Source organism: Cladophialophora immunda (genome assembly GCF_000835495.1).
Source record: "Cladophialophora immunda strain CBS 83496 unplaced genomic scaffold supercont1.1, whole genome shotgun sequence".
NCBI lineage: Eukaryota > Fungi > Ascomycota > Eurotiomycetes > Chaetothyriales > Herpotrichiellaceae > Cladophialophora > Cladophialophora immunda.
The window spans coordinates 137,782-165,492 of NW_015622541.1; the positions used below are offsets into that span (position 1 = coordinate 137,782).

The window sequence follows — 27,711 nt, forward strand, 5'->3', positions numbered from 1 at the left end:
GGGTCGGCTCGGAAGGTGTTGGCTTTGGTGAACGAATGGTTTGAGACCGAGAATCCTGGCCGAGCACAGCTATGAATGCAAGCGTCGATGGGGCATAGAAACTGGAAAACTATGCCGATGTCATCAGGGTTTTAGAATAATGATATTGAAAGCATGATGCTGGCACATCGAGAGGTGAAGGGCACTATACTTTACAGTAGAGGAAGCCACCAGGTCAGACTGCCACTTGTTCGTTTGAGCTACGTCGCCGCCGAGGGCTTGAAGTTTGCTTCGCTTCGCTTCACTCGTTGATGTTCCACTCCAGCCAACCCACCCCCTTGCGACCGTCGTTGGTGGTGATTGTGGCCCAGGACCGAGGAAACTTGGCAACTCGGCCGTCCTTCGCCATGAGGCAGAGAGGAGCATGCCCAATGGGTTTCACATGGAAGGTGAGTGGAAGCGGGGCCATTGTGATTGTTGTCGAGATGCCCAGGCCGTTTGCCGCCATCTCTGCTGCCGCCTTGACGTCCGTCATCTCGACCAGCTGCTCTCCTTCCTTTTGCACATATCCGACCCCGAGATGAGGATAGTCTCCTCCGCGGGCTTTGGCGTGGACAAGGTGGCTGTGAGTCCCGTCGTCGAAGTGGAATGCGGTCCACACCCAGTCGGCGGCCCACCAGTCGCGAGGACCCCACGAATGATCCCGTTGGCCTCGGGCCTTGGTGAAGGTGAATGAGTGGTCGTCCCATGAGAACGTGCCGGTCACCTTGCACGGGATCTCGTATCTAGTCGCCCGGCGCCACTTGTACGGGTGTCCGTCGGTTTCGAAAAGCAGGTCCATCTGAACATCCACGGGGCGCCCCGTTCCCCCCTGGAGGATGGCCGCGGGGTCGTCGAATGCCACCCCCTTTCCTTTCACCGTGACACGGTATTCCTTGAGAGGGACCTCGGCCTTGTGAGTGGCCGTGTAGTCTGCGCCATGCACGACAAGGTCCTTGCCTGGATGAGGCGCCTCGAAGTCGATGACTCCGACCGTGGGTATGTGAGGGCCACAGATCAAAGCATGGTACCATGAGCCGCTCTGGTTGGGAATGACGCCCAGTCTCACCCACACCCCGACCTGCTGCTCCGCGTCCACCACATCGAAATACCAGCTCTCGTTGTGAAGGGGGTGGTCACTGAACGGATGCATCTCCTCGTCCGATGCTTCCGGCTCGAGATGTGGGACAGGCACCGGTGGCGGCAACACCTCAAGCGCCTTTGTATCAGCGACGTGCTCACAGCTGCGTTCGAACATGGTCAAGAAGAGGTCGTCTCCTCTGGTTGTCCTTTCCACGAGGCTTGCGGCCGTAATGGCTTGACGCATTCCGGTAAAACTGTGCATCTGGATCCCCGCTTTGCACTCGTGGATGCTGATCGGGTACGGGGAGCTCACGGAGAGGGCCTCGTGGTATATCTTTAACAATTCCTCTCCATGCTCGCGGCGGAACTCGGGCGTCACAGCTAATCCCAAGAAGTAGGAAGGATCGTGAAGGATGGGTCCCCAATAGCACGTCTGCCAATCGACCAACGTCAACGGCAGGCCTCCGCCGTCTAACAGAATGTTGTCGAGTCGGTAGTCTCCATGGACGAGCCCCGTCGGTGCTGAGGTGGCGTCTAGCGCTGCATGGTACGCCTCAAAGCTGTCGATGAATTTCTGGCCGATTTCGCGGTGCTCGGGCTTGATGCGTTCTCCATAGCGTTCCTGGAACCGTTTCCAGTACTCCAACATGTGCTCTGTGGCTGACCACGCTCGTGTCCTCTTCATCCATCCGTGATTCTCCAAAGGCACATGGTTCAAAATCAGCCCGTGAAGCCTGCCGAGCTCCGACATGGCCAGCTTCGCCTCTTCCAGCGTGGCGCCGTTGATGTCACAGCCGACCCTTCCAGCATTGTCACTCATCAGAATGACAAATTCGCCAGACGCCTCGTCCCTGTCCACCCTGTAAACCGTCGGGATCGGCCCCGTCGTCAGAAGCGGGGCGATCTCTTTGTAAAACCGGACTTCTCGCTCGTACAGCCCAGAGTTGATCCCAAAGGATTTGCAGTCTGCGTCGAGGGATGCCATTTTGGCCACCACCGAAGCCGGACCTGCTCGGGTCTTGGGGCCATACTCGAGCTCAATGCGGTACACCTCGCCAATTTGGCCTGTGCCAATTCGGATAGGCTTCGCATTGACCACGTCGAAGCCAAGGGCCTTCGAGAGCCACTGCGGCGACAGTTCAAAGTGAGCGGCAACCATGACTACGCAAAGGAAGGTGGTCTCATGGAAAACGTTCTCTCCAGGCCGGATCCTCCGCCACTTTTAGATGTCCATGCGCCCGCGTGATCCTGGCCTGGGAGTCCGGGCGGGGTCGCGACACTCGCAAGCATTTGATCCCATCGCGATGGAGTTTGCCTAGGATATTGGGTTATTTGCGGGGTTCGATGTAAATACCACTTCGCTACCGAGGCCGAGGTACGCACCGAGTAGACAAGGGTGTGCGATCAGGCAATGAGAAGAGGTGCATTCTGGAATGGCTCTGACTGATACATGTTGACTCAGGAAAACTGAGATGAGTTGTCATTGGCATGCATACGTGCCGGATAGGCTCTAACCCAATGATGCTGTAACTCCGTCCACTTAGCGCAGAGTGCATGGAGTTTGTTGTATAGGACGTTTTCTACGGGAGATATAGAGGAGGAGGAAGTCTAGCTTCAAAAAGAGACCTCCAAACCCATTTGATTGCGGTCTTATAACATAAACTCCCAGATCTCAAGCCGTTTTCCTTTCGGTGAAAACAAGGTTCAGGGGCGGACAGGCAAGAGTAAATCCATCAGTCATATCCCGAGTGAACTTGGCCGGATCCTCCCCTTGTGCCAGAGCGAAGTCATACTGATGCACTACGTACGCCGTGACATATCGAAGCTCCATCAGGGCGAGTTGTTTTCCAATACAGCTATATGGTCCTGGTATTGGCAGTGTCTTGTCAGCCGACTCTGCCCCAACAGGATCTCTCCCACTTTTAACAGTGGCGGATGATCAGAGTCCAGCACCATCGTGGTGGACTTACCGTACGAGAAGGGAACAAAAACCGAAGCATCCACGGTCAATTCGGGTTTTGTGGTCCATCGTTCAGGAATAAACTCTTCGGGTTTTTTGAAATTTCGCTCGTCTGTCACGAGGATTAGAGTGAGCTGTCTGGACTCGGCGCCGGGGTTATCATAAAGGATGAGAATCTACCTTTGAACAAAGTGTAGAAGGGAACATATACAATCGTGTTCCCGGGAACAAATGTCTCACCGATCATCATGCCCTCAGGGGGAGTCAACCGCTGAACGCCTGAGGGCACGGGAGGGTGAAGACGCAGTGCCTCGTTGATGACAGCATCTAGATGCTTGCTCTTGGACAGTGCGACAGAGTCAACCTCTCCAGACTCAAATAGAGGGTCCACGTGTTTCCGGAGTTCGGTCAGTAAATGCGGCTCTGTGGCTAGGTGGAAGAAAAGTGTGGTCAGGGTCGAGGCAGTGGTATCGCTAGAGTGGCTCAATTAGATAAGAGTCTTGATAGCCACGTTTGCCTGCACTTTATAGAGTGTGTGTATTACCTTCCAGCAACGACAATCAAATAGGCATCTGCTTGAAGATTCAGCAAGCCTTGGGCCGTCTTCGGCTCTTGCTTTTCGTATTCTTCAAGCAGATATGAAAATACGTCCGGTTTGTCTGGCTTCATCTAACGCAGCTCAGTTAGAAAGAGAAGTTGCTCTGGCAACATGATTGAAACCCCACCTTCATTCTCTCATCCACTTGACCATTGACGAAATTCCAGAATCTTTTATGCTCAAAATTGAGGATCGGTATCGACCTGAAGATCGGGGCTACCCAAACAACGTGTTTAAAATAGCCTGCCATGGTCATGTTGGTCTTCAGGGAATTCATGAAGTAATGCTTGACGCCGTTTTTGACCATGTCGAATGATTTTCCGAATGCGAGGTCGCCCATGACGTCGAAACTGTAAAAGTTGAACCAGTCGGTGACATTTAGTGGTTTACCCTTTTGAGCCTCTATGGCATTCATCAAACCCGTGGTGTATGAGACCACTCGGGGCTCATAATCGCGAAGGCCTGGGAATTTCACACACATTAGCCTGAAACGAACCGAGTTGCCTGAGTGGTTCAAGCAGGAATTACTTTTGGCGCCGAATCCTCGATCCCAAACTTTCCTTCGCTGAGAGTGCTCTTGCTTGTCTCGGCTGTTCTGAAGAGCCACCCGTGGTCGCATTCCAGTGTACCAGGGTCCTTTCGTGCAGGGAGTCTGAGCTGAATTGACTGCTTGAACGGCGCGAGGATCAGCAATTGACAATTCCATTGGTCCTGATAAACGGTCAGTGCCCGGATTTTGATGCCTATGTTGGCCGGTAAGATGTTACCAAGTCTCACAAAATCCCCATACTGTCTGTGCAAGGCCTGCACTTCTTCGTAGAGATGCAATTTGGACCTCACAGAAAGCGATGTCGGATATATGGTGGACAGCCGCGCCCAAAAGGGCCCGGGAAACCTGGAGAGCCGGTGGAAGAATCCACGATATATCAAAATGCTGGTGAAGGTGCCCACCAGAGCGCATATACCTAGAGCTGACACATGGAGCACTGCAAATAGAATGGCTTTCAAGGATGGCGCATAGGCAGTCAAAAATCCAAGGAGAAGTAATTGTGTGGTGAAAAAGGCTGAGATCAAAGCCGGTGCAGATGTGTCCCATTCGCCATAACGAAACAGCGTCAGATGGAGGATGACACCCAACAGCACTGCCCACAGATAGCTCTGTGGTGACTGGAGAAGCGCAAGGAAATCCATGATCTGAACCGGGTAGAGAAAGGGTCTTCCACCGGAGGACCACAACGACGGATGGAGATGGATAGAAAAGGCATCAACATTCATTAATACAGCTTCACAAGGAGGCAGTGTTGCCTACCGAGGTAGCGTATCTCGTGCCCAGTTAGTCGGCATAGTTGACATCGTGCACTTGACGTCCGCCTGCAGGGCCAACCGCCGCTATCCAGACGCGGCATGGAGGGTCGTCGTCTACAGGCCAATCATGGTGGATGTCTCGTGTCAGCAAGTCTGAGCGTAAAATGCGGGGGCGAAGCTTGGTTTTATCCGAGGATACGGGGTATTAGAAGGCGTACGCGAATCTTCGAGCCGGACTTATGCCGCTATACTTGCAGGAGCATTTTCACCTCATCAAAGAGTGCCAAGATGGTGAGTGCTGAGTAGGCAGCCTGGAACGTGATAGCATTGAACCTGGTCATCCTGGTGAGCCCAGATTCTGACCCCAACGTTCGCCATAGTCTCTAACACAGTTTCAAAGAAGGCCTGCCCTCTCCAACATCGTGGATAACTATGGTTGTACCTCCGGTAGCAAGTTCAAGCTTTTGCTGAACAATTATGAACGCAGCTTGACTGACGGAACAAAGCCAATCTGCTACTATCCGACCACTTAGCCATCCCCATCAAGCAACACGTCCATCATCATCATGCAGTCTGCGTTACACCGGCAAGCTCCAGTCATGCGCCATTATCCAAGCCATCCACGCTGTTCGAAGGTAGTAATGGTCTGATCAAGGTGACGGGTGCCCGTAAAAGCCTCGACTCGTTGAGAGAGGGTTTGTAACTGAGGAGCCGGCCCCGTCCTGATTCTGGACCTCGGAGCCTCGACGAAGTTCTGACAGTTGTTTCTGAATAGGTTGTATTCACCCGCCTCCAAGACAAGCCATGTGGCTGGGAGTTGGAATGGTCAGAGAACTTTCATGCTATGGAGTGAGAAGGAATGTGGTCAAAGCTTCCGCCACGATATGCTCGATATCATAAGTTGTTCCGAAGTCCCATTGCTTGTCGCGACCATCAGGACACGGGAAGGATGTCTCGTCAAGTGCGCAGTAACTGTTCTCTTTTCGGATCAGACCCAGGTACTGCCATGTCTTAGGCTGGAACCAGACGCCTTTGCCTGGCTCGATCTAAGCATTTTCGTGAGCGTCATGAGGGGCAGATGATTTCAGAGCGACGAACATCGACTCGTAGGGCCCAGTGAGAGACCATTGGCGACGGATTATTGTTGTAAGTGCCAGGGGTGTCTACCCTGACTCCCTTGATGAAGTCAAAAGCGTTTTTGATGAAATGGGACCCCTTCTTTACCGTTTTTGACGAGGGGATTGCATGACTGGCGCAGTGCAAGGGCGGACCAGATGAACCTAAAGCACGAAGTTCTCTCCAGACCATCTCGACTCTGCGAATAGGAGTGGTATCCATTACAATGAGATGGGCTGTAGGAAACTGGGTAGTGGGTATGAACCGATTTCGTTGCCTTGTGTCGATAACATCGCTCTATGTTTATACGTGACGAGTTGTGAAGCTCACTATCCGGTGCAAGGCGCCGGATAGCCCTTGGGCCTTCTGAAGTCAGCCCCATGAAGCAACCAAAAGTAAGATATGCGCCCAAGTATTACTAGGAAACTCGTCTGACGTGGTTGTCTAGTTTTCCGGCTTCAGCCTCATCACGCAACTAGTATGTTGAATATGATACCGAAGAATACTGGGAATCCGCATGAATAAAATAGCTGTGCCTATTCTCAAGGATATGATGAACCTTTTTGCTATTGGCTAAAAATGTCTAGGCCTGTCGATGTTGCCTTACCGTGTCGTATAGGCGGAGTCGTTGAGATAACGTGGACGTTCGTCTTCCCTCTTAGACAAGGCACAGGATCAGTATCTTACTCTTCTGCGAAAGCCTACGGTTTCTCACCTTGGTGCGGGAGGATCTGGTAAAACTAGACAAGCATCATGCGTCGAAGTCCAGGGATATTTGTACGAAGATCATCTGGCTTCAACCCGTCAAGGTCACCGGCTTGTTGAACAAAGTCAGGATGCAACACAGGCTCTTTCATTCCGCTACATTCTAATAACCGCTCATCTAAGCACTATACTGTATGCGCCCTGCGATGCCGTGGAGCTGGAGCCCTTCTACCCGAGAATTCCAGTTCGGTCGAACGTGCGATATCCTGTTCATGTGCGAGGGACCTCACATCCGTTGCGATAATCGTCATCAACTCTGTGCTCAGTCTCTCTCGGAGCGCCCGAGAATCGACCATCCGTGCTTTGATTTGCTGGACAAGCGCCCGTGATGCTTCCAATCGTAACCTTTCATTTTTCAGCATCGATCTGGCCTTGTCCACCTTCTCCGCCAGCTTCTGCATCTTTCCTGCGGCTTCTTGCTCTTTTGCACCCAAATCAAGCCCCTCCGCTATCAAATCCTCGAGCCTCAGCTTCCGCGCTTCCAACTCGGTCAATCTCTCTGCCAGTTTTGCCTTTATTTCTTGCGCCTTCACCACTGCCACTAGCTTCGTGCGGACATCCTGCTCCTCCATTTTGTTGTCTCGTTTCATCGCCTCGAGCTCTTCTCCGGCTGATCCGTCTTGGATCGTTCCCAATTCTTGCGCCGGGGACATTTCTTTTATTCTCGTCCTCCGCTCCTCCACCTTCGCTAATGCTTCTGGCTGCCGCATTAATATTTTTGTCGCCTCCAGTTCTGCCTCTTCAAGCTTCGCCTTCATCCCACGCGTTTCCAATAAACTCTCTTCGAGCTCGGTCTTTTCTGCTTTTATCTTCTCCGCCCGGTCTTGTTGTTGAACTAGCATCCTGCCTCGCATCTCTTGAAGCCCTGTATAATCCTTCAACATCTCTCTGATTGCTTGCATCTTCGCTTTGATCACCTCCACGAATTCTCGGATCTTCTCATTCTCATCCGCAACTGCTATCGACTGCTCCTTTACTTCGGCCTTCACCTTTATCAACATCGCATCTGGACTTTTGAACTTCTCAGGTCGCAGCACTAAATAGGGCTTGCCCCATGTCTCCTTTGCAGCATTCTAAACATCCTGGTGAAGGGCTTGACATCGAAGCCATTGGCAGCGCCCAAACTTGGTGTTTCAGCGCCGGAATCTCGACGCCTACCTTCATCCCGGTCCACGTGACCTCGCGCCGCTTTGGCCCAGGCTCGCTCACGCCTGGCTCAACTTCGGCTCAGGGCCTGCTTGGCCAGCTCGCCCTGCTTACTACATCGGGGCAGTGACCCAAGTTCTCTCCCTCCTTCAGACTGTCAAGCTTTAACGAGGGCCCAAAGGAGGGCTCTAGGGGGTTCTCGGGAAGGCACCCTGATCTTTCTTAACATCTAGTAAAATGATTCCTTCTCCCTCAACCGCTGGATTCTTTCCTGCTGACCGGAGGAGCAGACTCACGTGACCTGTGCAAGCTGCTGAGTGCTCCGCCAAGTTGCTGCACTCAGCCGGGGTGTCGTGTCTAGTCATGCCTCACCAGCAGAAAGGTTCCTGTCTAGATTCAAGCGCCTCGGGCTTGTCCTCCTCTTGCTGATTCCCGAGTCCGGAGGCGTGAGTAACCTTTGCGGTGCAGACGCTCTTCGCCTATGATTAGGATCTAGACTATCTTCGTCCTCGAGTGTCAGGTCGATGATTTCTTTAGAGCGAAGCGGAACAATCGGCGAGGACTGAACAGCAGCGTCGAGAGTTGGCCGGTCTGTACGTGCTTGGATATTTGACACTTTGCGCCGAGACCGGGGTTTGCGTTGCAAGACCTTGGGCTCAACGGGATCCAAAACAAGGCCATCATCCGGCTCCCCTTCCCTTCGTTGGCGAGGGTATTTCGCGCCAGAGCCACCTCTCCGAGCTTTGGGTTTCAAAGGTGTCTCTTCTTCTGCATCACAAATATTCTCGCTAGAGCTGGCTGGGGATGATGTCAACGACGTTGGAAGACTGGGAGAGGGTGGCATGGTTGCTGGGGACGGAAGAGGAGAAGACGGAGCCGTGGTCTTCGCGCTTGATGTTGCAGGAAAGAGTAGTCTACGAAAACTTCCAGGTTCCGAGTCGAGAGGCGTTAGCGGGAGCGTGATTTCGGGCGTTTCCAGAACTCTGTTGGCGGATTCTTCTGGAGACGTTGCATTGGTGGGCTCCCCGTCTATCTTTTCAGGTTCCAAATGAGTATCGCTAGCCTGGTTCTGCAGAATTGTCTGCACCTCTGTCGAATGGTCTTCAGCCTCCTTCGTCTGGAGAGCCTGCAGTATGTCCGCAGGAGGAGTCGTTTTGCGAGCAGGTTTGGAAAGGAAGACGTCGAGGTCAAGCCATTCTCGGTTGCTGGAATTACGGAGAAAGAGACTCACATGATCCGGGATGACTTTTTGTTCTCCAGACGGGGAGGTGTCGCTAAGGAACATTCCTGTTAAGTATTCATGGCTGAGTGTGATGCCTCGATAGGGTGTCAGCGTTGTGATCCAGTTAACCCAGTATTTAATAACTCTTTCCGCTTCATCAATGCTGATCATGAAGTATTCCCTATGGGTTGTCCCACAGCGGCAGAAAATCTCATATCGGTCTTTGCCCAGGTCCGAAAATACAAGTGACTCGACTCGGTTGGCATGCTTCGTCCTATAAAAAATGTTATGCAGCTTATAGTTCTTTTTCTTGCACGAAGCGGTCCACTGTGCGCAACGTCTCTCGGGCGTCTCCTGCTCGGTCGAGTGGCCGATCTTCAGCAAGTTCTCATGATCTGGATCAAATAGGATGTAAATGAAACCGGCTTTGAGCTCTTTGGAGTTGAGCGGCTTCGCAATTATCGAATGTAAGGGGCTTCTTTCCGGCGAACGCCAGTAACTGCGTTGGTTGTATGACACATCTTGACCCTTTGGAAATGACGGCGAGGACTCCCGAGAAGGGGTGGATTTCCCTCTCGCACGGTTACGGGTGGCGTCCAACTGCTTGCTTTGTGGAACTGATTGAGAGCCTGAGGGAGTTAATGCTTGCCTCAAGACGTCGTCAGGGATTTCCGATGGCTCGTCTTCAGCCTCAATGGGGGGATGTCCAGTAGGCCGATGCCGTAATAGCCTGGTGGCAAAGAAAAAGATAAATGACGATCTGAATGAGGCATCCTTCAACTCTGTCTCCCATCTCTTCGCCATGCCAGTCACGTTTTCCTCAACAATCTGGTGTTTTTGGCAGTGGCAGAGCTGAGAGTAGTAGTGTAGCATTGAACGCAGTGGCGCATCGTCCAAGTTGCATGATAGGAGTACATCGCCCAGCATTGCTGCGAAGTGGGCCGCTTGTCTAAGAATGCCATTGTCGCACCTTCTCTTCTGCTTTGGAATAAAATGAATGCATTTGAAACCGGGGTCCCAGGTGCGGAAAATCTTTATGGATCGCTCCAAGTCGTAAAAGAATTGCTTTCTTAGCTTTTCGACCAGCTCTGGCCACAGATAGTAGTTTAAACTGACAGACAGCGACAAAGATGCCAACAGGATCGAGTAAATGAGTAATGGCATGGCAAACAATGCACAAGGGAAAGCACAAGGGAGAGCATTGAAAGACAGGGAGAGAAGCACTTGGCCTCCGTGTTATACTGATTTGGGCGGCAATTTCGACTCAGAAAATGGCCTGGCTGGGTAGTTGCTGCTCGAGCTACGACCATGCAGGTAGAGTAGCCTCGACAAGGGCATGCATGAGCATGCGACCTGGTGGCTGTTTCAACCCTGGCACATGCCTCTAGTGAGATGGGGGCGAGCATTGCTCGAAACCCTTCTGCAAAGCTCGACAAGAGGGCAAATGATCTCGCAGTCAGGGTATACGATTGTCTGTGTGACGATATCTTCGTACATCTTACCAGCTTCTTCTGAGGTATGTGTAAGTAGGAGCTTCGTGGTACCGAGGATACGCTGAAACCTGCCCAGCCAGAAATGGAAAGACGCGAGGCTGGGGTAGTATGGTGAGCAATCCTATCGAGCAGCTAAGCGCGCCCTTGACCAATATGGGACTTCCTAGAACACTTAGGTGGGCCCTTGGCATATGCGATGAGTTTGAGTCGGAACCACAAAGGCAGGCAGCCTGTCAGCCTGACTGTCACTCTCCCTAGCTTATCGCGAGGCGCAAAAGGACAGATCGGGATTCCGCTGGTGCGCTTTACAGCTTAGGCGTCAAGGGAGGCCGGCGTTGTCTCGACAGGCAGCGGACCCATGAGATGAAAAGAAAGACGGACGAAGGAGAGTTAATAAATAATTCGTCGGCGGCCCGCACCCAGCTGTTCGAACGTATCCGTCAACGGCACAGATCGAGAGAAGCCTATACAGCAGGTTGTTGTCCGCATCCCATTAATCAATATCTGGACGTGAATTTGCTGAGCCGTCTAACGAAAGCTGTGAATATAGATAACTATGTAAGGACGCCGAACGACTCCCAGGAACGAAGAGTCTCGAAGCTATCCACACTGCCGCTGGCCCCGAACGGTGGGGAAGGCCGGCGTTACCTAGCCCGTGCCCGAGTCGCGAGAGGCGTAGGGAGCGCGGTGGCATGACCCTCGTCCGACTTACCTACTTGGTGGTAGGGGTAATTTTCGTTAGCACCCGCCGGATAACTACTTGTATAATCTAGGGTAGATCGCTCTTCACCTCGGCGATAAGGGACGAGAAGAATGCTTACAGGGATTCGCCCAACCATGGCTATGAGGCGCCCCCTTCATAAACATCAACTAGAATCGGTTGCCAAGTTATGGTCTTGGCCGAGGAGATAAATTAGCAACTATAGGCGGGTGCCGGGAACAGGGCCCCCTGGCCCGGATATGGGCCCAATTAATCCGTTGCTCAGGCTGAATTTGACACTTTGATCAGTCACGTGCCGAACAGGCTCAGGTTTGTGACTGACGGCCCTACCAAGGCTATGTAATGACGGTTAGGGAAGGTACCCCGATGGCCTTCGGCCGAAGGCCATCGGACGGCGCTAGTAGGCCTGTGTAAATTACTCAAGGGTATATAGTCTGACGGTCCCCAGGACCGAGTAGAATTCACCATGTTCCTCCATTGAGTCACAGGTTAAAGCGGCGAGGCTCAGGCCATGCTCAGGTCCAAAGACGGAAATGGAAAGTACACAGCTCGAGATTCCGACGTTGAATCTCCTGTTTCTTGGTCAATTTTTAGTCTTCGCAATCGGAGCCTGCTTGGTCATGTGCCGGTCCCAGATGAGGAACAGGCTCAGGATGAGGCCAGTGAGCGGGAGCGCGAAAGCCCAATACACCCAGATCCGCTGGTTGACTACGCCATTGCCCGAATCGGCATCCCATTGGAAGAACGGTATAGCGAACAGAGACTAGAAGGCAAAAATTCCGTTAGTATTCAGCATGTCAGGGCGAACAAATTTGCTTGACAGAGGGAATTCGATCGGCCTTCTGCAGCGCGCAATGGGCTGAACACATAAGTCGTTCGGATGGACAATGGGCTGAAGACTCACCGATATGAAAGTCCCGGGCAGACAGCAGATGGTCACCACTGCGAGGGCTTTCATCGAGGTGCTGTCTTTCTTGCTTTCCTCGGCGATGGATTTAGACGTGGACGCAATTCCGATACTCTGGTTCTGATCCCGTTGAGCGATGAGGTTAAACAACCCTTGGATCTGGATGTCCGCCTTCTTTTGCCAGGAACCTGCCTCCTCCCTCAATGCCAGTGCACTCAGAACACAACAATTCGCATGCTGAGTGATGTAAGCATTACTCCGCAGCCACTGGTCTCCGCCGTCATGAACCTGGGACTGTCCTAGCCGATCACATTCCTGGACTATGAATTTCGCCAATCCGTATAGGCCTTCCCAGCAGTAGCGGTTCGTCGCGATATTGGCCGCAACTCCGCTCACAATGGCAGAACGCTCGCCTAGCTCAGTGTCAATCACCCGCCGTCTTTCCGCGATGTCTAGATCGTGGTGGAAGCCACTGTCCCGAGCGGCTTCCACAACCCGACCAGCGTGGATGTTCAGCCAATTTTCGATTTGTGGTGCAATGTGACAGTGAGCCAGTAGGCCAAGAAGCATAGGGTGCCTTGCAAGGGATCTATGTGCGAATAGGTCGTCCCTAAGGGCCGTGGTTATACGTCCTGCCTGTGGTCCGAAATGACTGACGATGCCGCAAATAGCCTTGGATTCGTACCCGAATGCCCACACCATGTCGAAATCCGCGGCTGCGACTCGATAAACATGGAAATTCTGGAGAGAGGAAGGACTTGCGGCTTCCTTCGACAGACGTGGCGTAAGGGTGGCGTAAGTTATTGCGTCCTTCCCTGGATTCGAGGGGACATGTAAGTTGGCGAGGATTTGCAAACCAACCGTACGTAAATATGATTGGCGTAGTGTGGGGTTTCCATCTCCTCCTTCTGGCATCGGCTGGTTGCGCAGGGTCCTTGTCGTTGTGATCAACGATTATGAGCTGCAAAGCATTGTCCGCTGTGATTGAAGGCTCTCGGACATGTTCCAAAGACTGATTGAAATGGTTCAAGATCTGATCGTCGTCTATTCCATACGAATTCAAGGTCCACCGCCCCTCTAGTTCCTCGGAGATAGTGTCAACATGAGCTTTGTACGTATACGAAGTACGAGTGTTTCCTGGCTCTGCCGGTAGTGCTGTATGTTCGACACACTCGACACGCTCGACAACCTGGAATCGAGGAATACCGATATACTGGTTGCGTACGGAGCATTCCTCAATTGAATCTTCAGCTGGACAGGGGCTTGATGACACCTGATCCTTTGTCGTCATTCTGAACGAATATGCAGACTATTGTCTCACCAGAAAAATCTAGAATGATGGGGAGATGATGAAAAAGGTGCCTTCCTTGTCATATGCTGCTAGATCTACATATGATCAGGTGCGGCTGAACATGTCAACTTGGCATGCCAGCTGGCGCCTGCTCTAGGCGGCTTGGCTGATCGCCTTGAGGTTGACCTTGTGACATCTTTCGTAGCAGATATGGATGACAATACTGAGTACTTGCTACCTACAGACATTGGTATCGGTTCTCGATGAATAGTGACTTTGCTGGAGCCACCAGGGAGGGAATGTGGTAACAATAACACGAAAAGTGAGGGTACGGAGTGTAGAACTAACTTCATGAATTGATTGATTGTTCTATCTAGTGGGAACGGTCGCACGGCAGTTTGACTTGCCGGCGTGTAAAAACTAGCCGGATAACCTTCCTAATCAGGTTAGGGCAATACGGAGGGGCATCAACGGCTTGATGTGGTCACTTATCTTTAGTCTCTTTTGGGCTTCAGATGCAGAAATTCCGCGCATTGATATTGGAGGAACGGTACAGCCTTGCGACGCGTCGTGCTTGATTCCGGGAGAGGAGTGAGAAGCCAGCCTCGCCAGATAGGAGAACATACTACGAATGAGATGCAATATGGAGCTCTGTCTTGGCGGGGCCACTGTGGAGGGATACAGCCTTGGCAATAGGAAGTCGCTAACAAGCCTAGGCCCGCCAATAGGAATCGCCTCAAGAATTCTCACCCGCCCGCCACATGCGCAGCCCCCTGCAACGTGCCCAACGGTCCCTGTACCACCTCCTGAAGAATCATTGCTCGAGTTCGATTTCAACACCTTCTCCAACAATGACTCGATGAGACGGTGGCAGCCGGGTGGCACAATCACTACATTGGACTTGCATCGTCTATTTCACCACTTATTCAAAGTCATGACTACGTAGAGAAATCTCTTGCGGAACACATCTCCCGTCAACCCATTCAGCCCAGGCACCATGGGCCCTATCGAGTTGAACAAGCGACGCATCATCCTCCTCATCGCCAGTATACTCGCCTTCTACATCGTCTTCCATGGCCTCTCATCCTCTGGTAACGACTTCCGGGACGTCGCTTCCCACATACCCATTCCAGGCCATTTGAACCCTACCGAACATAAACTACCCCCTTCAGCGCCCGATCCAGACTCTATATGGGACTTGGGACCTGATCCTTCTCCTGCGCCCGAACCTGAGCCTGAGCCTGAACCCGAGCCGGAGCCTGAGTCCGAACATGAGATTGAAACCGAGAAACCGACCCCTCCCACCTCTCAACCTATCGAGCACTTCGACTTGCACCCGATTGCCCAGTTGATGCAAGAAGCCGACGATGCGTGGCGGACCTACGAGACAGGGATTTCAACAACCTTTAGGCAGACGGTGGAGAAATACAGGAGCAAATATGGCAGACATCCTCCGCCGGGATTTAAAGACTGGTATAAATTTGCACGGAAGAGGAATGTGTTCAATGTCGACGATTTTGAACAAGTCATGGATGACCTGCGCCCCTTCTGGGCGATCAATGCTTCCCAAATCCGCATCCATGCCGCCCACATGTGGGAAAACCCCGACTTTGGTGTCTCGGTCATTCATATCCGTAACCACAAGGTGGTCAGGGTGGACAACCCAAGTTGGAGATCCGAAACCATGGAGAAAGTCATCGAGAAGTTTATCAAATTCCTTCCGGACATGGACATTCCTATGAATAGATTGGATCAACCGCGGCTTATTGTGCCTTGGGAAGACATGCAAGAATTATTGGAAAAGGAGTACCACACACGCGTCATGGCGCCCGAGGTCACCGACAGCTTTACCAAGGATCAACCGGAACTCCTGGATATGAGCTTCGAAGACAAGGAACTGGACCACTCCACTAGACTGAGTGAAGACTGGATCTTTGCCGCCGGTCAGCAGTACATGAAACTTGCAGCCAAAGGCTGTCCTCCAGAATCTCCCGCACGGGCGCAGATGACTGTGGCAGAGGCGGATGCTCTGTACAAGGAGCCCACGCTTGGATTTGTGAAGAACTTCAACCTCTCGACCGACCTTTGTACAGTTGGTCCGACTATTCAAGATCTGCATGGCATGTTGTATTCCGCAAGCAGCATCATCGCTTCCCACAAGCTGGTGCCCATCTTTGGCGAATGCAAGGTTAGCGTCAACAACGATATTCTCTTCCCAGCAAACATGTATTATCAGCACGACGAGCGATATGATTATGATGGGGAGGAAGATGTTGATTGGCGCGACAAGCAAGATAATACCATCTGGCGCGGCGTCACTTCTGGTGGTGTCCAACTCGAGGATAACTGGGACAGAATGCACCGGCAAAGGCTTGTTCAGCTTTTCAATGGCACCTACATGCTCATTACCGGGAAAGAGGTTAAGACTCTAACAGAGAAAGATGATGGACCGGGCAAGGTGAACACCACTTACGAGCTTTACGATCGATTCAAGCCATCACAGTTCGCCGATCGTCATAGCGATATCGGCTTCACCGAGCCAATGTCCTGTCTCCCGAATTGCTCGTTCTACAACAGCGTTTTCTCTTGGAAGCCACAAGTCCCGCTCACTTCACAGTTCAAATCGAGATACTTGATCGATGTCGATGGACACTCATTCTCAGGCCGTTGGCACGCTTTCCTACAAAGCAAGAGTCTGGGACTTAAGGCTACTATCTTCCGCGAATGGCACGATAGTCGACTTCTAGCATGGAGACATTTTGTTCCCGTGGACAACCGATACGACGACATATACGGGCTCCTGACATACTTTATTGGATATGGCAAACCCTACAAACAGCACGCCGAGGAAGGCGAAGACCCGAATCCCCGTGTCTTCGTTGCTCGGCATGATAGAGAGGCACAGAAGCTCGCTCGGCAGGGCCGCGAATGGGCAAACAAGGTGCTGAGAAGAGAGGATATCGAGGTGTACATGTTCCGGCTACTTCTGGAGTATGGACGCTTGACTGATGACAATCGAGACTTTATTGGTTACTCCGGCGATGGCAGTGAGTTGGACAAATTTGATGAGGGTGAAGGAGACGAAAGCAGATGGGGCATTGGAGGATGGTGAAGATCCTTAAATCGAGACTTCTAAGAAGAATGGCGCAGATTCCGTTCCCACAACCCAAGTCGGATCCATCCTCCACAGGGAGATCCTGCTGTACATTTTGTGCCGTCAATCAGCTATGTGCAGAGCACAAGCGCGACCACCAGCAGCAGTGTACAGGAAATCTAGGGAACAGAACGCGCTCATCTCTCGACCAGCGTGATACCAGCGCTGGAGACCGAACCGCGACGCAGCCTCCACAATTGCCCCCCATTTGGTATAAAGCAAATGCGGATCTTGGTTGCACGTTGAAAGGACACAGTCAGAGGCTGGAAAAGGAGACGTGGAAAAAGGCCGCGATGTACTATACAACGAATGAGCGTTTGACGGGTTTGGTTCCTTTTTGGCTGGCGCACTCCCAATGCTAATGGGATAGAGGCTATACCGAGTACATAGGCACGCAATAAGCGTCTAATAAATCTGTTAAAACAGGCGGACGGTGACAGAATGGAAGCAAGTCTGAACTAGACCGCGTACGGAGCATATAGATCATCATTAACAAAGCCCTGGTGGTTAGTATAAGGCTGTACAATCACACCAAAGCACTGGAAGGACACGCTCCAAATCAAACAGTGGTCATCGTGACATCGAGTCGACATGTGGCTCTTGTTGCCGAAGGTGCATCGACTGCGGTGGGTTCTATTTCTTCAACTTCTTCTTCAGCCTCTTCTCCGCCCTCACATCCTTCTTCAACCGGGGGTCCACAATCTTGTATTTGCCCTTGACGCCCCTCGGCCGGCCGGCAACGCCGCGATTCGCCCCCCTTGCCACGACCAGCTTGACTTTCTCCTTCGGTCTCCCTTTCTTGGCCGCCCGCGCCATCATCCTCGAAATGGTCGAGGCCTTGTCCTTTTCGCTCACGCCCTCGTCTTCGAGCAGCAGCGCGGATTTCTTGCGGAGCTTCTCCAGCCTCTGGGCGGCCTTCATCTTCTTCCGCCCTTTCGCCTCCAGCACCTTCTTGATGGGCCGGGCATTCAGTGCGCGCATCTTCTCCTTGATAGCTGCCGCCGCCGCCTTCGTGATTGGTCTGATCGGGCGAGAATGTCGGTCTTCGTCATCCAGGAACCACTCGGGGAGGCCATCGGTGTCGCGGAAGGTATATTTGTTGAAATTGTCATCAATCAGGTCTTTGGATGTGGTTTGCTTAGTCGCGAGAGAGTGAGCGAGAGTCATGGCTTCAGCGGTGATGATGTCGATATCCAAATGACCAGATGGTGTTAATGGGTCTTCGGGACGTGGGGGGTTCGCAGTTGACGAGGTGTTATTCTTAGGTGTAGACTCAACCTCAGATTCCGAATCAACGTCTGCTGATTGAAGTGATGCCCCTTGTTGCTTCAATGCTGACTTGAGAGGTTTTTGTTGCCGCTCTTTCGAGGTGTGAACTTTTGCGGCGACAGAGTCTGTGTGATCTGATGAATCGTCGTCCATCTCAATCGCACTATCCTTGTCCAAGTTTTCTTGGCCATCATCAATGCCCAGGTTTTGAAAAATGTCTTGGTCAAAGAACATGGCTGCTTTGGTGGAGAGACCATCACTTTTCGGTATTTGTTTCATCCGGACGCCGTCTTGCTCGTCGTCAGAGCCCGTGTCAGTTGCTGCATCGCCAGATGTGCCTTCGTCATCGGAAAGACCTTCCCACTCATCAGTCTCTTTCTCTCTCCTTGCTCGCTTTGCTCGCGCCTTTGCGTCTGCCTCCTCCCTTCTTTGCTGAAAGGATTCGTACATCAAGTCGAGTTCCCTTTCAAGCCTGTCGCCAACCTCATCCTCATCACTCTCCGAATCATCCTCCGGGGCTTCTGACTGCGAGTCGTCCTCGTCCAACATCTCGTCATTGGCGTTCTGAACAGCATTCTGGGCCTTATCAGCCGCTTTGATGCTGAACATGGATTCTTCAGCCCCAGGGCCACTCTGCTCCAACCCAATGTCATACGGCGCAGTCATGTGCATCTGCATCCGTACAATCTCTTTTCGTTTCCTCTCATTTTCTTTCCGTCGCTCCTTCTTCTTTTCCTTGGTGTCTTGATCCTTCAACCTCTGCAGTTCTTCTTGGAGTTTGAGTTCTTCTTCCATCGATTCCACCTGCGCCACCTCTTCTCCTTCCTGCTCTTTGGCCTGCGTCTCCTGCACTTGCTTTTTAGCTTTGCTTGAGAGCCCAAACTGATCGCGGACTTTCAGCCGCCACCGAAGTAACGTCCGGAATTCTTTCTTCCCTAACACTTTCAAGTCTGCGCAGCATTGTCGGATTTCGGCCGTCGTCTCTGGTAGTCGGCTGATTGTGGCTAACGCGAGATCGCCGTTGGGAGGCTGCTCGAAACTGAGTTTGTTCACTGAACCTAGAATCGCAATCGGGTCTGTAGTATGAATGAAATCGGTGACCGGGACTTCTTTATGTTGTGTCCAATCTCCTTCTTCATAACCTTCTCGTTTCCGTTTCTTCTTTTCGGGGTTGAAAACCTTGGCTTCATTGTTCGGTGTGGGATCCTGCAACTCGGCGAACACATGTTTCGGATCCAAGAACTTGGGGTCCAGTTTCTTGGGCGCCTTGAAACCTCTGCACACCACAAATATTTCTGCAGATACGTTTCTGGATGAAGGCGGTTTTGTAGCCTCGACTGACGTAAAGAGTTGCTTGAACACCCAAAGCAGCGCGTTATAGTCCTTCGACCTAAAGACTTTCGTGACAAATGTGCCTCCTTCTTTCAGAAACTCCGTCGCCAACTTCATGGACTGCAGGACCAATTCCGCTTGCGAGAAAGCGTCCTGTACCCATGCCACACCGACGTTGGGTGCCCCGTCATGGAGTACAGTGTCCGCTTTCATGTGTTTCAGGTGCTGTCGAATAGTCGCTCGGCATTTGTCTGTGGTGATATCGCTCTGAAAGGAGATGACACGAGGGATGGGCTTGATGGGAGCCAGATCGACACCGACAATCAGACTTTGCGCAGGCATCGTCTCGGCCGCAACTTGACACCAGGATCCCGGTGCGGCGCAGAGATCCAGCAGCACCCGACTCTTTTCCAGGAAGCCATATTTCTTGTTCAGTTGGATCAACTTGAAGGCCGCTCGAGCTCTGTATCCCTTCTCTTTGGCGAGCTTGTACCATTTGTCTGAGAGGAAGTCAGTTGAGGTCTCCACAAGCGTACAGCGAAATCAGTGGCGGAGCGCATACCAAGCCGTCCTTTGCCGTGCTTCTTTTGAATCGCCATTATGAATGACAATCCAGAGGCTTACCAACAGCAGCCTCGGCGATACTGCTCTCGGACACTTAGATGAGTGTGCACAACCGGTATGAGCGTTGCATGCACTTTTTGATCTTGGACTTGGAAAATTCGAGCCAAGATCGGATAAATTTAGGGTGGGGCGATCTGTTTTCCGAGTGAAGTGTTGCTTGCTGCCCTACACAGATCTAGGTTGTGATTGGCGCTGGGGTTCTTTCGATTGCGGAGTTCATCGTTGACAAAAGCGGCGCCATTAAAATGATGATCCTCAGCCTCGAACGTCCCATTCATGCCAAAATGCTCGAGACCACGAACAATCCTCCGTATTTGGTATTTCACTCTGAATACTATAAAGTCGAGGCCACACGGTTTTCATGCGATAATCATCCTTTGGAATTACTTCGAGGCTTTCTTTGCAGCTCTCTGTGACCTTCAACGTTAGATTTCTAACCTTTGGGCTGAAGGTCCATGTCAAATCGAGCGCGTCTTTGCAGACGAAAGGCTGTGTAGCCAGCAAGGAAGAGTGAGAGTGGCTAGATAGCATGACCTGAAGTGCCCCAGTGTTCAACATGGTCCCTGAAAAAGGTTGGTATGAAAACATTCTCTTTGACCGGACCAGCGTACATTGAAGGGCTATTCTCACAAATATTGTACAACCTTCTCGGGCACCTGAAGTTTATTCGCAACCTTCACATCCTTCAAGGATTTCTCAAAAGTGAACACCGTTCCGTTCTCCTTGAATGTTTGTTCCTTACACAGCAAGCTGAGTAAAGCAGATCTTTCAATCACTACCCGTCCGCTAGTGAGTAGATCCTTCACGTCCACGTCCTCAATGTCTTTCAGATCGCCGTGCTCGCCAATCGTTTCCATCTCTTCGAAGATCCGTGCTCCGGCCGATTCCAAGGTGCTTGTGACGAGGAGGCTCCGGCCGTGTCCCTGGCCCCAGCGGTTGGCTTCGAAAATGTTATTGAGAAACCGTGCGCTGTTTCCTTCCGGCAGATTGATCTTATCGTTGAGGATGATCAACTCGTTTCTCCTGAATCGATAACTTAATGCGATCCGGAATGCCTGGTGATAGACCTTCTTTTGTAACTCGGTCGAGAAATCTCTCGGCTTCGGGCCGAAGGCGACACCACCTCCTCTTCTTATCGGGGACTTTTTATCTCTGACACGGGCGCGGCCTGTGCCCTTTTGCTGGTACAGCTTGCGGTTGGATCCGTGGACTTCGAAACGCCATTTCGTGCTCGCCGTGCCTTGGCGTGTCGCGTCCGCTTCATAGACCACGGCGCGGTGAAGAAGGTCTCGGCGCAAGGGGGCGTCGAGGTAACGTGATCCATACAGAGCATAACGAGCAGGTTCGATGTGAGGCCAAGAGTATAGGGTTGCTAGGACCGGATGGTCTAGGGCGTGGAGCTCGGCGGTGGATGGAGTGGTTGATAAACCTGGCGTGGGAGTCTGAATCTGTGAGGAATCATGACTTGATTCGAGGTGCTTGGTGAGCTCGGAAATCGGCAGCTGAGTCTGAGAGGCGAATGTTCGACAACCTAGCCTGGGTGCCAGGCATTGCTATGATTGAGTTAGTAAAGATTCATGCGACAATTGTGAAGACTTCATACTGTCAAAGGGTCGCCGAAATTAAGCTGGTTGAATCTTCTTGCGAGCCCCAGCAGACTCCTCGATGCTGATGTGTGAGGCATCAATTGAAGCACGCAGAAGATACAGAGAGACGGCTAGGCACTTCCTGTCACTTCCCTTATTACGCGATGAAAGATGGACAGAAAGTTTCTAAGTATCCCAAATCATTGGAAGCTAAGTTCGCAGCCAAAGTTTTAGAGAAGCAGGGACTGTCACGTGGCGCAGCCTCGTAAATAACGTGACTGTCAACCTCCCATTGTGTCCAGCCTCGCGTCCTTCTTTCAACCAAACGCCGAACGACTGACGCCACTTTAACATTATCTGCAAGCCAATTACTGTCAGCCGTCTCTTGGTTCTTCTCAAGGCTGCACTCTTCAATTCTTTACTGTAAGAAAGTCCAGAAATATAGGGAATATCTTTCGCTGATCGGTCCCGTCTGAGGAATTGTGTGCAAGGCCTGATCTGATCCTGGCGGCCGGATTGACCGTATAACGGGCAAACAAATCGCTTGGATCTGAGGCAACGCAAACGCCGCCTGGTTCAGTCCTGTGGCCTTTGATGGCAGGTTTAACTATTATCTGCTTCTAGCGTTGTACTGACAGACCGATAAACAAGAGCAGCAGTTTCCCCATGAGACCCCAATGATGGGTCACGGCCTATATATCCGGGTTCGCGAATACTAAATTTAGATGTACTGCCTTCAACACAGAGTAGGCTTCTAAGCCTGCCTGGCCTAATTCACGACCAATTCCAGACTGCTTGACACCCCCAAAGGGTACACGCAGATCAGAGTTGTTACTTGAATTGATCCATACCATGCCCGTCCGTAGGTCTCCTGCCACTCGAATAGCTCTGGTTATATCATTGGTGAAAACCGCACTGCCGAGTCCATATTCAGTGTCATTTGCGAGTTTGATAACTTCCTCTTGTGAGTTGAACTTGGTGAAAGTTACAAAAGGGCCAAAGATCTCCTCTTTGTAAACTCGCATGGACGGATTAACTCGGCTAACAATGGTGGGTTCGATGTAGAAACCCTTTCCATTTGGTCGATTAGATGCCGCTTGTCCGCCCTTGAGGATCAGCGCTCCTTCGTCCTTTGCACTCTGCACATAGGACAGAATTTTGTCGTATTGGGCTTTGGATACTTGTGGTCCGTGCCAGGTCTTTTGATCAAATGGATCCCCAACGATCGAGATTTTGTCGGTGTACGCAATGAAAAGCTTGACGAAGTCGTCATAGATCTTTTCGTGGACGAATACTCGAGAGGTGGCGGTGCAGATTTGTCCCATGTTAGCCATGATTCCAAAATGCGTCCACTTCACGGCATTCTTCAGGTCGGCGTCATCGAAGACAATCAGCGGTGATTTACCGCCCGTCTCGAGGGTGATGTTCTTCATAGAGCCTGCCGCAGACTTCATGATCGCTTTCCCTGTTAACGTACTTCCAGTAAAAGCAATTTTATCGATGTCCGGGTGTTCCACAATAGCCGCGCCGGTCTCGCGACCCAGACCATTCAAGATGTTGACAACCCCTGGCGGGAATCCAGCTTTGACGATTAGATTCGCCATGTAAAGCGCTGAGAGAGGAGTTTGCTCTGCAGGCTTTAGTACAGTTGTGTTCCCACAGGCGAGACAAGGGCCAAGCTTCCATGCGGCCATTGCCAGGGGATAGTTCCATCTGAGAGAACGATGTATCAGTATGTCCTTTCAGGGTTCTGTGGGCTCGATCTTTTGAGTGGATTATGAAGATGAAGGTCATGAAGATGGCGGATACTCACGGAATGATTTGCCCGCAAACACCAACTGGTTCACGGACAGTGTAGGTGAACTTATGGCGCTCGGTCTCGATCGTTTGACCGTAGTTTTTGTCTGCCCAGCCACCATAATATCTGAAAACAGAATAAGCCTCTTCGATGTCGCCGAGGGCCTTCGTGTATGGCTTTCCGCTATCCATTGCTTCGATCGTTGCAAGAGTCTCTTGTTCCGCCTCGACCAAGTCGGCAAGCTTCATCAGCAACAGTCCACGGGCTGTTCCCGCCGTCTCTTTCCAAGGGCCTTCGAACGCCGCTCGAGCGGCGTTGACAGCATTGTCAATCTGCTCTGCCGACGCCGTGGAGACTGAGCAGATCTCTTCTTCTGTTCTGTAAACTTTGGTCAGAAAAATCGCCTTTTACGGCCTCGACGAGTCTGCGCCAAAGCAATGACTACTAGATAAAGGAACAGTTGCTTCTTACGCCGGATTAATACTGGCTAGCCTTTTGTTGGCTGGCGCCTCGATCCACTTGTTGTTGATGAACAGTCCCGTCGGTTGGAAGAACTCGCGACCGTTTGGTGCTTTGATTGTCACGCCTGGGGGAGACATTCTGCGAATATTGAGACTGTGTCGCAATATGAGGCTATTATCAAAGTCAACAACTGTGTTTGGGGAGCGAATGATTGAGATCTAAGCAGTGAGGGACAAGCATAACAACCTTTATCGCAGTTGAACTACTCCCGCTGTGGAACCTTTGGGCCAAGGTTCTAATTCTTTGTCTTGCTCTGTATGCATGTCTTGTACATCCAACGAGATGTTCAATACTTATTCCAGCGGGGATCCGAATGTGGACTCGGATTTGGCATGAAAAAGGTAGAAACTGTGGTCATCGGAGAGGCCGTCGACATGTTCACTAAAACGTCCTATCGTTTGAAGATGTTCAGACGATTGATTGCCGTGCGATAAGGTAATAGCGAGACATTATCGGTCATGCAAGAGCCAGAGAGATTTAGTGCCTGATCTCGAAGGCGAGCCATCGCGTCTCCACATCCTTGCCTTCTTGGGACGAATCGCGAGGCGGCCGCTCAACGCGTTAACCTTCTGACCCATAGTATTCATATAGGGTCTTAGGCGTGAATTATATGAAGCAGGTCCCATTGGCAACACATGAGTCGTATAATCGCCCCGTTCAGTCTCGTCAATCTACCAGAATAGGAAACCCACGGAAGCTCCCGATACAGCAACCTCTTCATTTACCTGTGTGCGTGAGTCTTGAAGCATGCCATCTCGGGCATTGACCAATATCCCACAAAGCAGCCGCTTCGGCGGTCAGTGTCTCCCAGGTCTCTGTTGCTGAGAACAATTTGAAGTAGGCTTTAGGGGTGCATGAGTCGTTGGGCTTCTCATCGAACAAGCGACACTCAAGGCACAATACACTTATCTGGATGACAATTTGGTTCTTGCCTTTATTATGGCCGCGATTCACCTGGATGCCGTCGTTGTGGGTGCGGGTTTTGCCGGAATCTATCAGACGTACCAACTGAGGAAGCTTGGTTTCGATGTCAGGTGTATAGAAAAGGGCGACGGCGTGGGAGGTACTTGGTACTGGAACCGTTATCCAGGAGCGATGAGCGACACCGAAACTTACTTGTACCGGTTTTCCTGGGACAAGGAAGATCTCATAAATTATCCATGGACCAGAAGATATGTCTATCAGCCAGAGATCCTCGAGTATCTCAACCATGTCGTCGATAAGCATAATCTTCGAGGTCACATTCAACTCAACACCGAGATGAAATCTGCCGAGTGGGACGAAGAGCATCGCTTCTGGAAGGTCGTTTGCGCAGGTGACACTGTTTTCATCGCAAGGTACTTGCTCAATGCTCTAGGCCTGCTCTCAACACCGAACTTCCCATCAATTCCAGGGATAGACAAATTCCAGGGCCATCTAGTTCATACAGCTTCGTGGCCCGCCAGCCTGAATCTAAAAGGAAAAAGCGTTGGGGTCATCGGGAACGGTTCAACTGGCATCCAAGTTATGACAGCGATTGCGCCTATTGTCAAATCTATGACCTCCTTCCAACGTCATCCGCAATATTCTGTCCCTGCAGGTCAAAAGACAATCTCAAAAGAAGACCGGCAGCATATCAACGACAATTATGATGCAATATACGAAAGTGTTTGGAAATCAAAGAGCGGATTTGGTGTTCCAGAGGTTTCGACTCCAGTCATGTCAGTATCGCCGGACGAGCGACAACGTATTTTCCAGTCTCTCTGGGATCAGGGCAATGCTTTCCGCTTCAGCTCCAGCGGATTTGGAGATATCACCACGAATGAAGAGGCAAATAGGGAAACTTGCAAATTCATCCATTCCAAAATTGATGAGATTGTCAAAGACCCGGAAAAAGCAAGGGTACTGAAGCCAAAAGAGCTATACGCTCGCCGTCCAGTGTGCGATACTGGCTACTACCAGATCTTCAATCAGGATAATGTCGAAGTCATTAGTCTTCAGGAGACTCCTATTATCTCAATGACTCCGACGGGGATTGAGACCGCTGATGGCAAAATTCATGAGCTCGACGTTCTGATCTTCGCAACCGGCTTTGACGCTGTCGATGGCAGCTATTTGAGAGTGAATATCCAAGGGAGAAACGGCAAGACACTGAAACAGCACTGGGAGCATGGGCCTACCGCTTTCGCTGCAGTTAGCATGTCTGGATTCCCAAATATGTTCCTCATCACCGGACCACAAGGCCCCTTTGCAAATATTCCCTGCGCCATCGAGAGCGAAGTGAACTTCATCACCGAGTGTATTAGATACGCAGAATGTATCAGCAAGGCCAGGACGAATTCGGCTACACCGCGACCACTGAAGATAGAAGCGAAGCCAGAGGCTGAGGATGCCTGGCAAGAGCTTTGCATCCAAGCTTGTGAAGGGAGTCTGTTAAAAACTGCTGCGAGTTGGATATTTGGTGAAAACATATCGGGGCGAAAGCCTGTGGTGAAGTTCTACTTTGGTGGCCTCAAAAGCTACCGCGACTTTACTGCAGAAGAGCAGATGAAAGGGTTTCCCTCGTTTTCGCTAGATTGACAATATAGAACCGTAACAACTGTCAAGGTGGAAAGATATAGGAATGAGTGGGAGTTAACACAGATACATGCAAGACGTACAGATCCTGTAAGTACGCGTCAGAATCTCAAAGTTAATTAGCCCGAGCAAATTTGCGTCTTGATTGCGCTATATCAAAATATCTCCCACCAGAATGGGGTTCGGTGAACTGCCCAGGTAATCAAGCCTACAAGCATAATCTGTCCAAACACCAGTGTGAGCTCTCATAACAATGCTCGAAGGTGTTTCTCAGAGCCCTCAATCAATGTCAATCTAGACGATAAACGGATCATCCTTTCGGGGGTAATCTGATATGGAATGGGGAGCTCAGGGGATGTCTTTCCCAGTAACTGCTTGGCCACGGCTTTACCACATCCCCAAGCATTTACCATGCCGTAGCCACCGTAGCCTGCGGAGATCCATTCAGCGCCGGTCTGCCTTTGTCCAACCCGGCGAGAACCAAGTGCTTCCTGGGGCAGCATACCTACCATGGGCACGCCGTCGAGCGAGTTGCATAATATACCAGTCCATGAAGCCTCCAGTATTTGTTTGCCCGGCCTTTCCTCTCCCCAACCGTCTTTGCCAAAGATCACCGGCAGGATTCCAGTCAGATGACTTTTCGCAGGAATAGATTCTTCTGCGTCGGAGGCAATACCATGAATTGCCAGGCCGCCATCAATGCCACTCAGTTCACCGCCGCCAATGAATATTTGGCCCGTGTGAGGATTCTGACTGAGATAGTCAAAGCCATGCTCGTAGTTGAAGCTGTACGACCGTTTGCCTTTGTAGTCCTTGTAAGCTCTACCAGGATTCTGCACACTCATCTGCCCGCGCCGGGGTACTAGAACACCACGTAAATTCGGAACGAGGTGTGCGGTATGACCTTCGGTACAATGTATAACGTGCTTCGCCCGCATCGATCCTCTAGGAGTGGTGATCACATAAGGGAGGCTAGAAGCAGAGTCTCGCGAGATCTGAAGCACTGGTGTGTTGGTTTCGATGGAGAACCGGTCACCATTTTCACTGAGAAGTTTGGCGAAAATGCTGGTTACCAGACGATATGCCCAGACACCTCCGGTTCTGCTGACATATGCCCCTTTCGCCCCGCGTAGCCCATAGATCTAGTCAAGCAGATCAGTAAAAACGCGTTGACACAACACAACCAGTTCAAGGTAAGGCATCGTACTTCTTGTACCTCGTCCTCCAGCATTTTCCATTGGCCCA

The 27,711-nt window shown here is 51.4% G+C and overlaps 8 protein-coding genes across 8 annotated transcripts; 1 reads left to right on the forward strand and 7 right to left on the reverse strand.

The window, feature by feature from the left end:
• Nucleotides 1-6,970: 6,970 nt before the first annotated feature.
• Nucleotides 6,971-7,846, reverse strand: PV07_00049 (uncharacterized protein; the record flags this gene model as incomplete). The annotated part of the gene is made up of 1 exon (XM_016386466.1): nt 6,971-7,846. One exon carries the CDS (start codon nt 7,844-7,846, stop codon nt 6,971-6,973), a length of 876 nt encoding a protein of 291 aa, XP_016253394.1.
• A 506-nt stretch (nt 7,847-8,352) lies between these two features.
• PV07_00050 (uncharacterized protein) lies at nt 8,353-10,377 on the reverse strand (the record flags this gene model as incomplete). Its single annotated transcript, XM_016386467.1, has 1 exon — nt 8,353-10,377. The coding sequence occupies one exon, from the start codon at nt 10,375-10,377 to the stop codon at nt 8,353-8,355; it is 2,025 nt and encodes a 674-aa protein (XP_016253395.1).
• Nucleotides 10,378-11,731: 1,354 nt separating this feature from the next.
• Nucleotides 11,732-13,651, reverse strand: PV07_00051 (uncharacterized protein). Its single transcript, XM_016386468.1, has 2 exons — nt 12,332-13,651; nt 11,732-12,190 (listed from the first exon to the last, which is right to left on the reverse strand). Exons 1-2 carry the CDS (start codon nt 13,247-13,249, stop codon nt 12,011-12,013), a joined length of 1,098 nt encoding a protein of 365 aa, XP_016253396.1. The 5' UTR covers nt 13,250-13,651; the 3' UTR covers nt 11,732-12,010.
• A 759-nt stretch (nt 13,652-14,410) lies between these two features.
• PV07_00052 (uncharacterized protein) lies at nt 14,411-17,256 on the forward strand. The gene has a single exon (XM_016386469.1). The coding sequence runs from the start codon at nt 14,623-14,625 to the stop codon at nt 16,735-16,737; it is 2,115 nt and encodes a 704-aa protein (XP_016253397.1). The 5' UTR covers nt 14,411-14,622; the 3' UTR covers nt 16,738-17,256.
• On the reverse strand, nt 17,101-20,087 carry PV07_00053 (ribosomal RNA large subunit methyltransferase J). Its single transcript, XM_016386470.1, has 2 exons — nt 19,943-20,087; nt 17,101-19,880 (listed from the first exon to the last, which is right to left on the reverse strand). Exons 1-2 carry the CDS (start codon nt 19,977-19,979, stop codon nt 17,413-17,415), a joined length of 2,505 nt encoding a protein of 834 aa, XP_016253398.1. The 5' UTR covers nt 19,980-20,087; the 3' UTR covers nt 17,101-17,412.
• Nucleotides 20,088-20,291: 204 nt separating this feature from the next.
• On the reverse strand, nt 20,292-21,787 carry PV07_00054 (50S ribosomal protein L4). Its single transcript, XM_016386471.1, has 2 exons — nt 21,608-21,787; nt 20,292-21,557 (listed from the first exon to the last, which is right to left on the reverse strand). The coding sequence occupies exons 1-2, from the start codon at nt 21,686-21,688 to the stop codon at nt 20,631-20,633; spliced, it is 1,008 nt and encodes a 335-aa protein (XP_016253399.1). The 5' UTR covers nt 21,689-21,787; the 3' UTR covers nt 20,292-20,630.
• A 495-nt stretch (nt 21,788-22,282) lies between these two features.
• Nucleotides 22,283-23,194, reverse strand: PV07_00055 (uncharacterized protein; the record flags this gene model as incomplete). Its single annotated transcript, XM_016386472.1, has 1 exon — nt 22,283-23,194. The coding sequence occupies one exon, from the start codon at nt 23,192-23,194 to the stop codon at nt 22,283-22,285; it is 912 nt and encodes a 303-aa protein (XP_016253400.1).
• A 205-nt stretch (nt 23,195-23,399) lies between these two features.
• On the reverse strand, nt 23,400-23,987 carry PV07_00056 (uncharacterized protein; the record flags this gene model as incomplete). Its single annotated transcript, XM_016386473.1, has 2 exons — nt 23,400-23,766; nt 23,860-23,987. 2 exons carry the CDS (start codon nt 23,985-23,987, stop codon nt 23,400-23,402), a joined length of 495 nt encoding a protein of 164 aa, XP_016253401.1.
• Nucleotides 23,988-27,711: the final 3,724 nt, after the last annotated feature.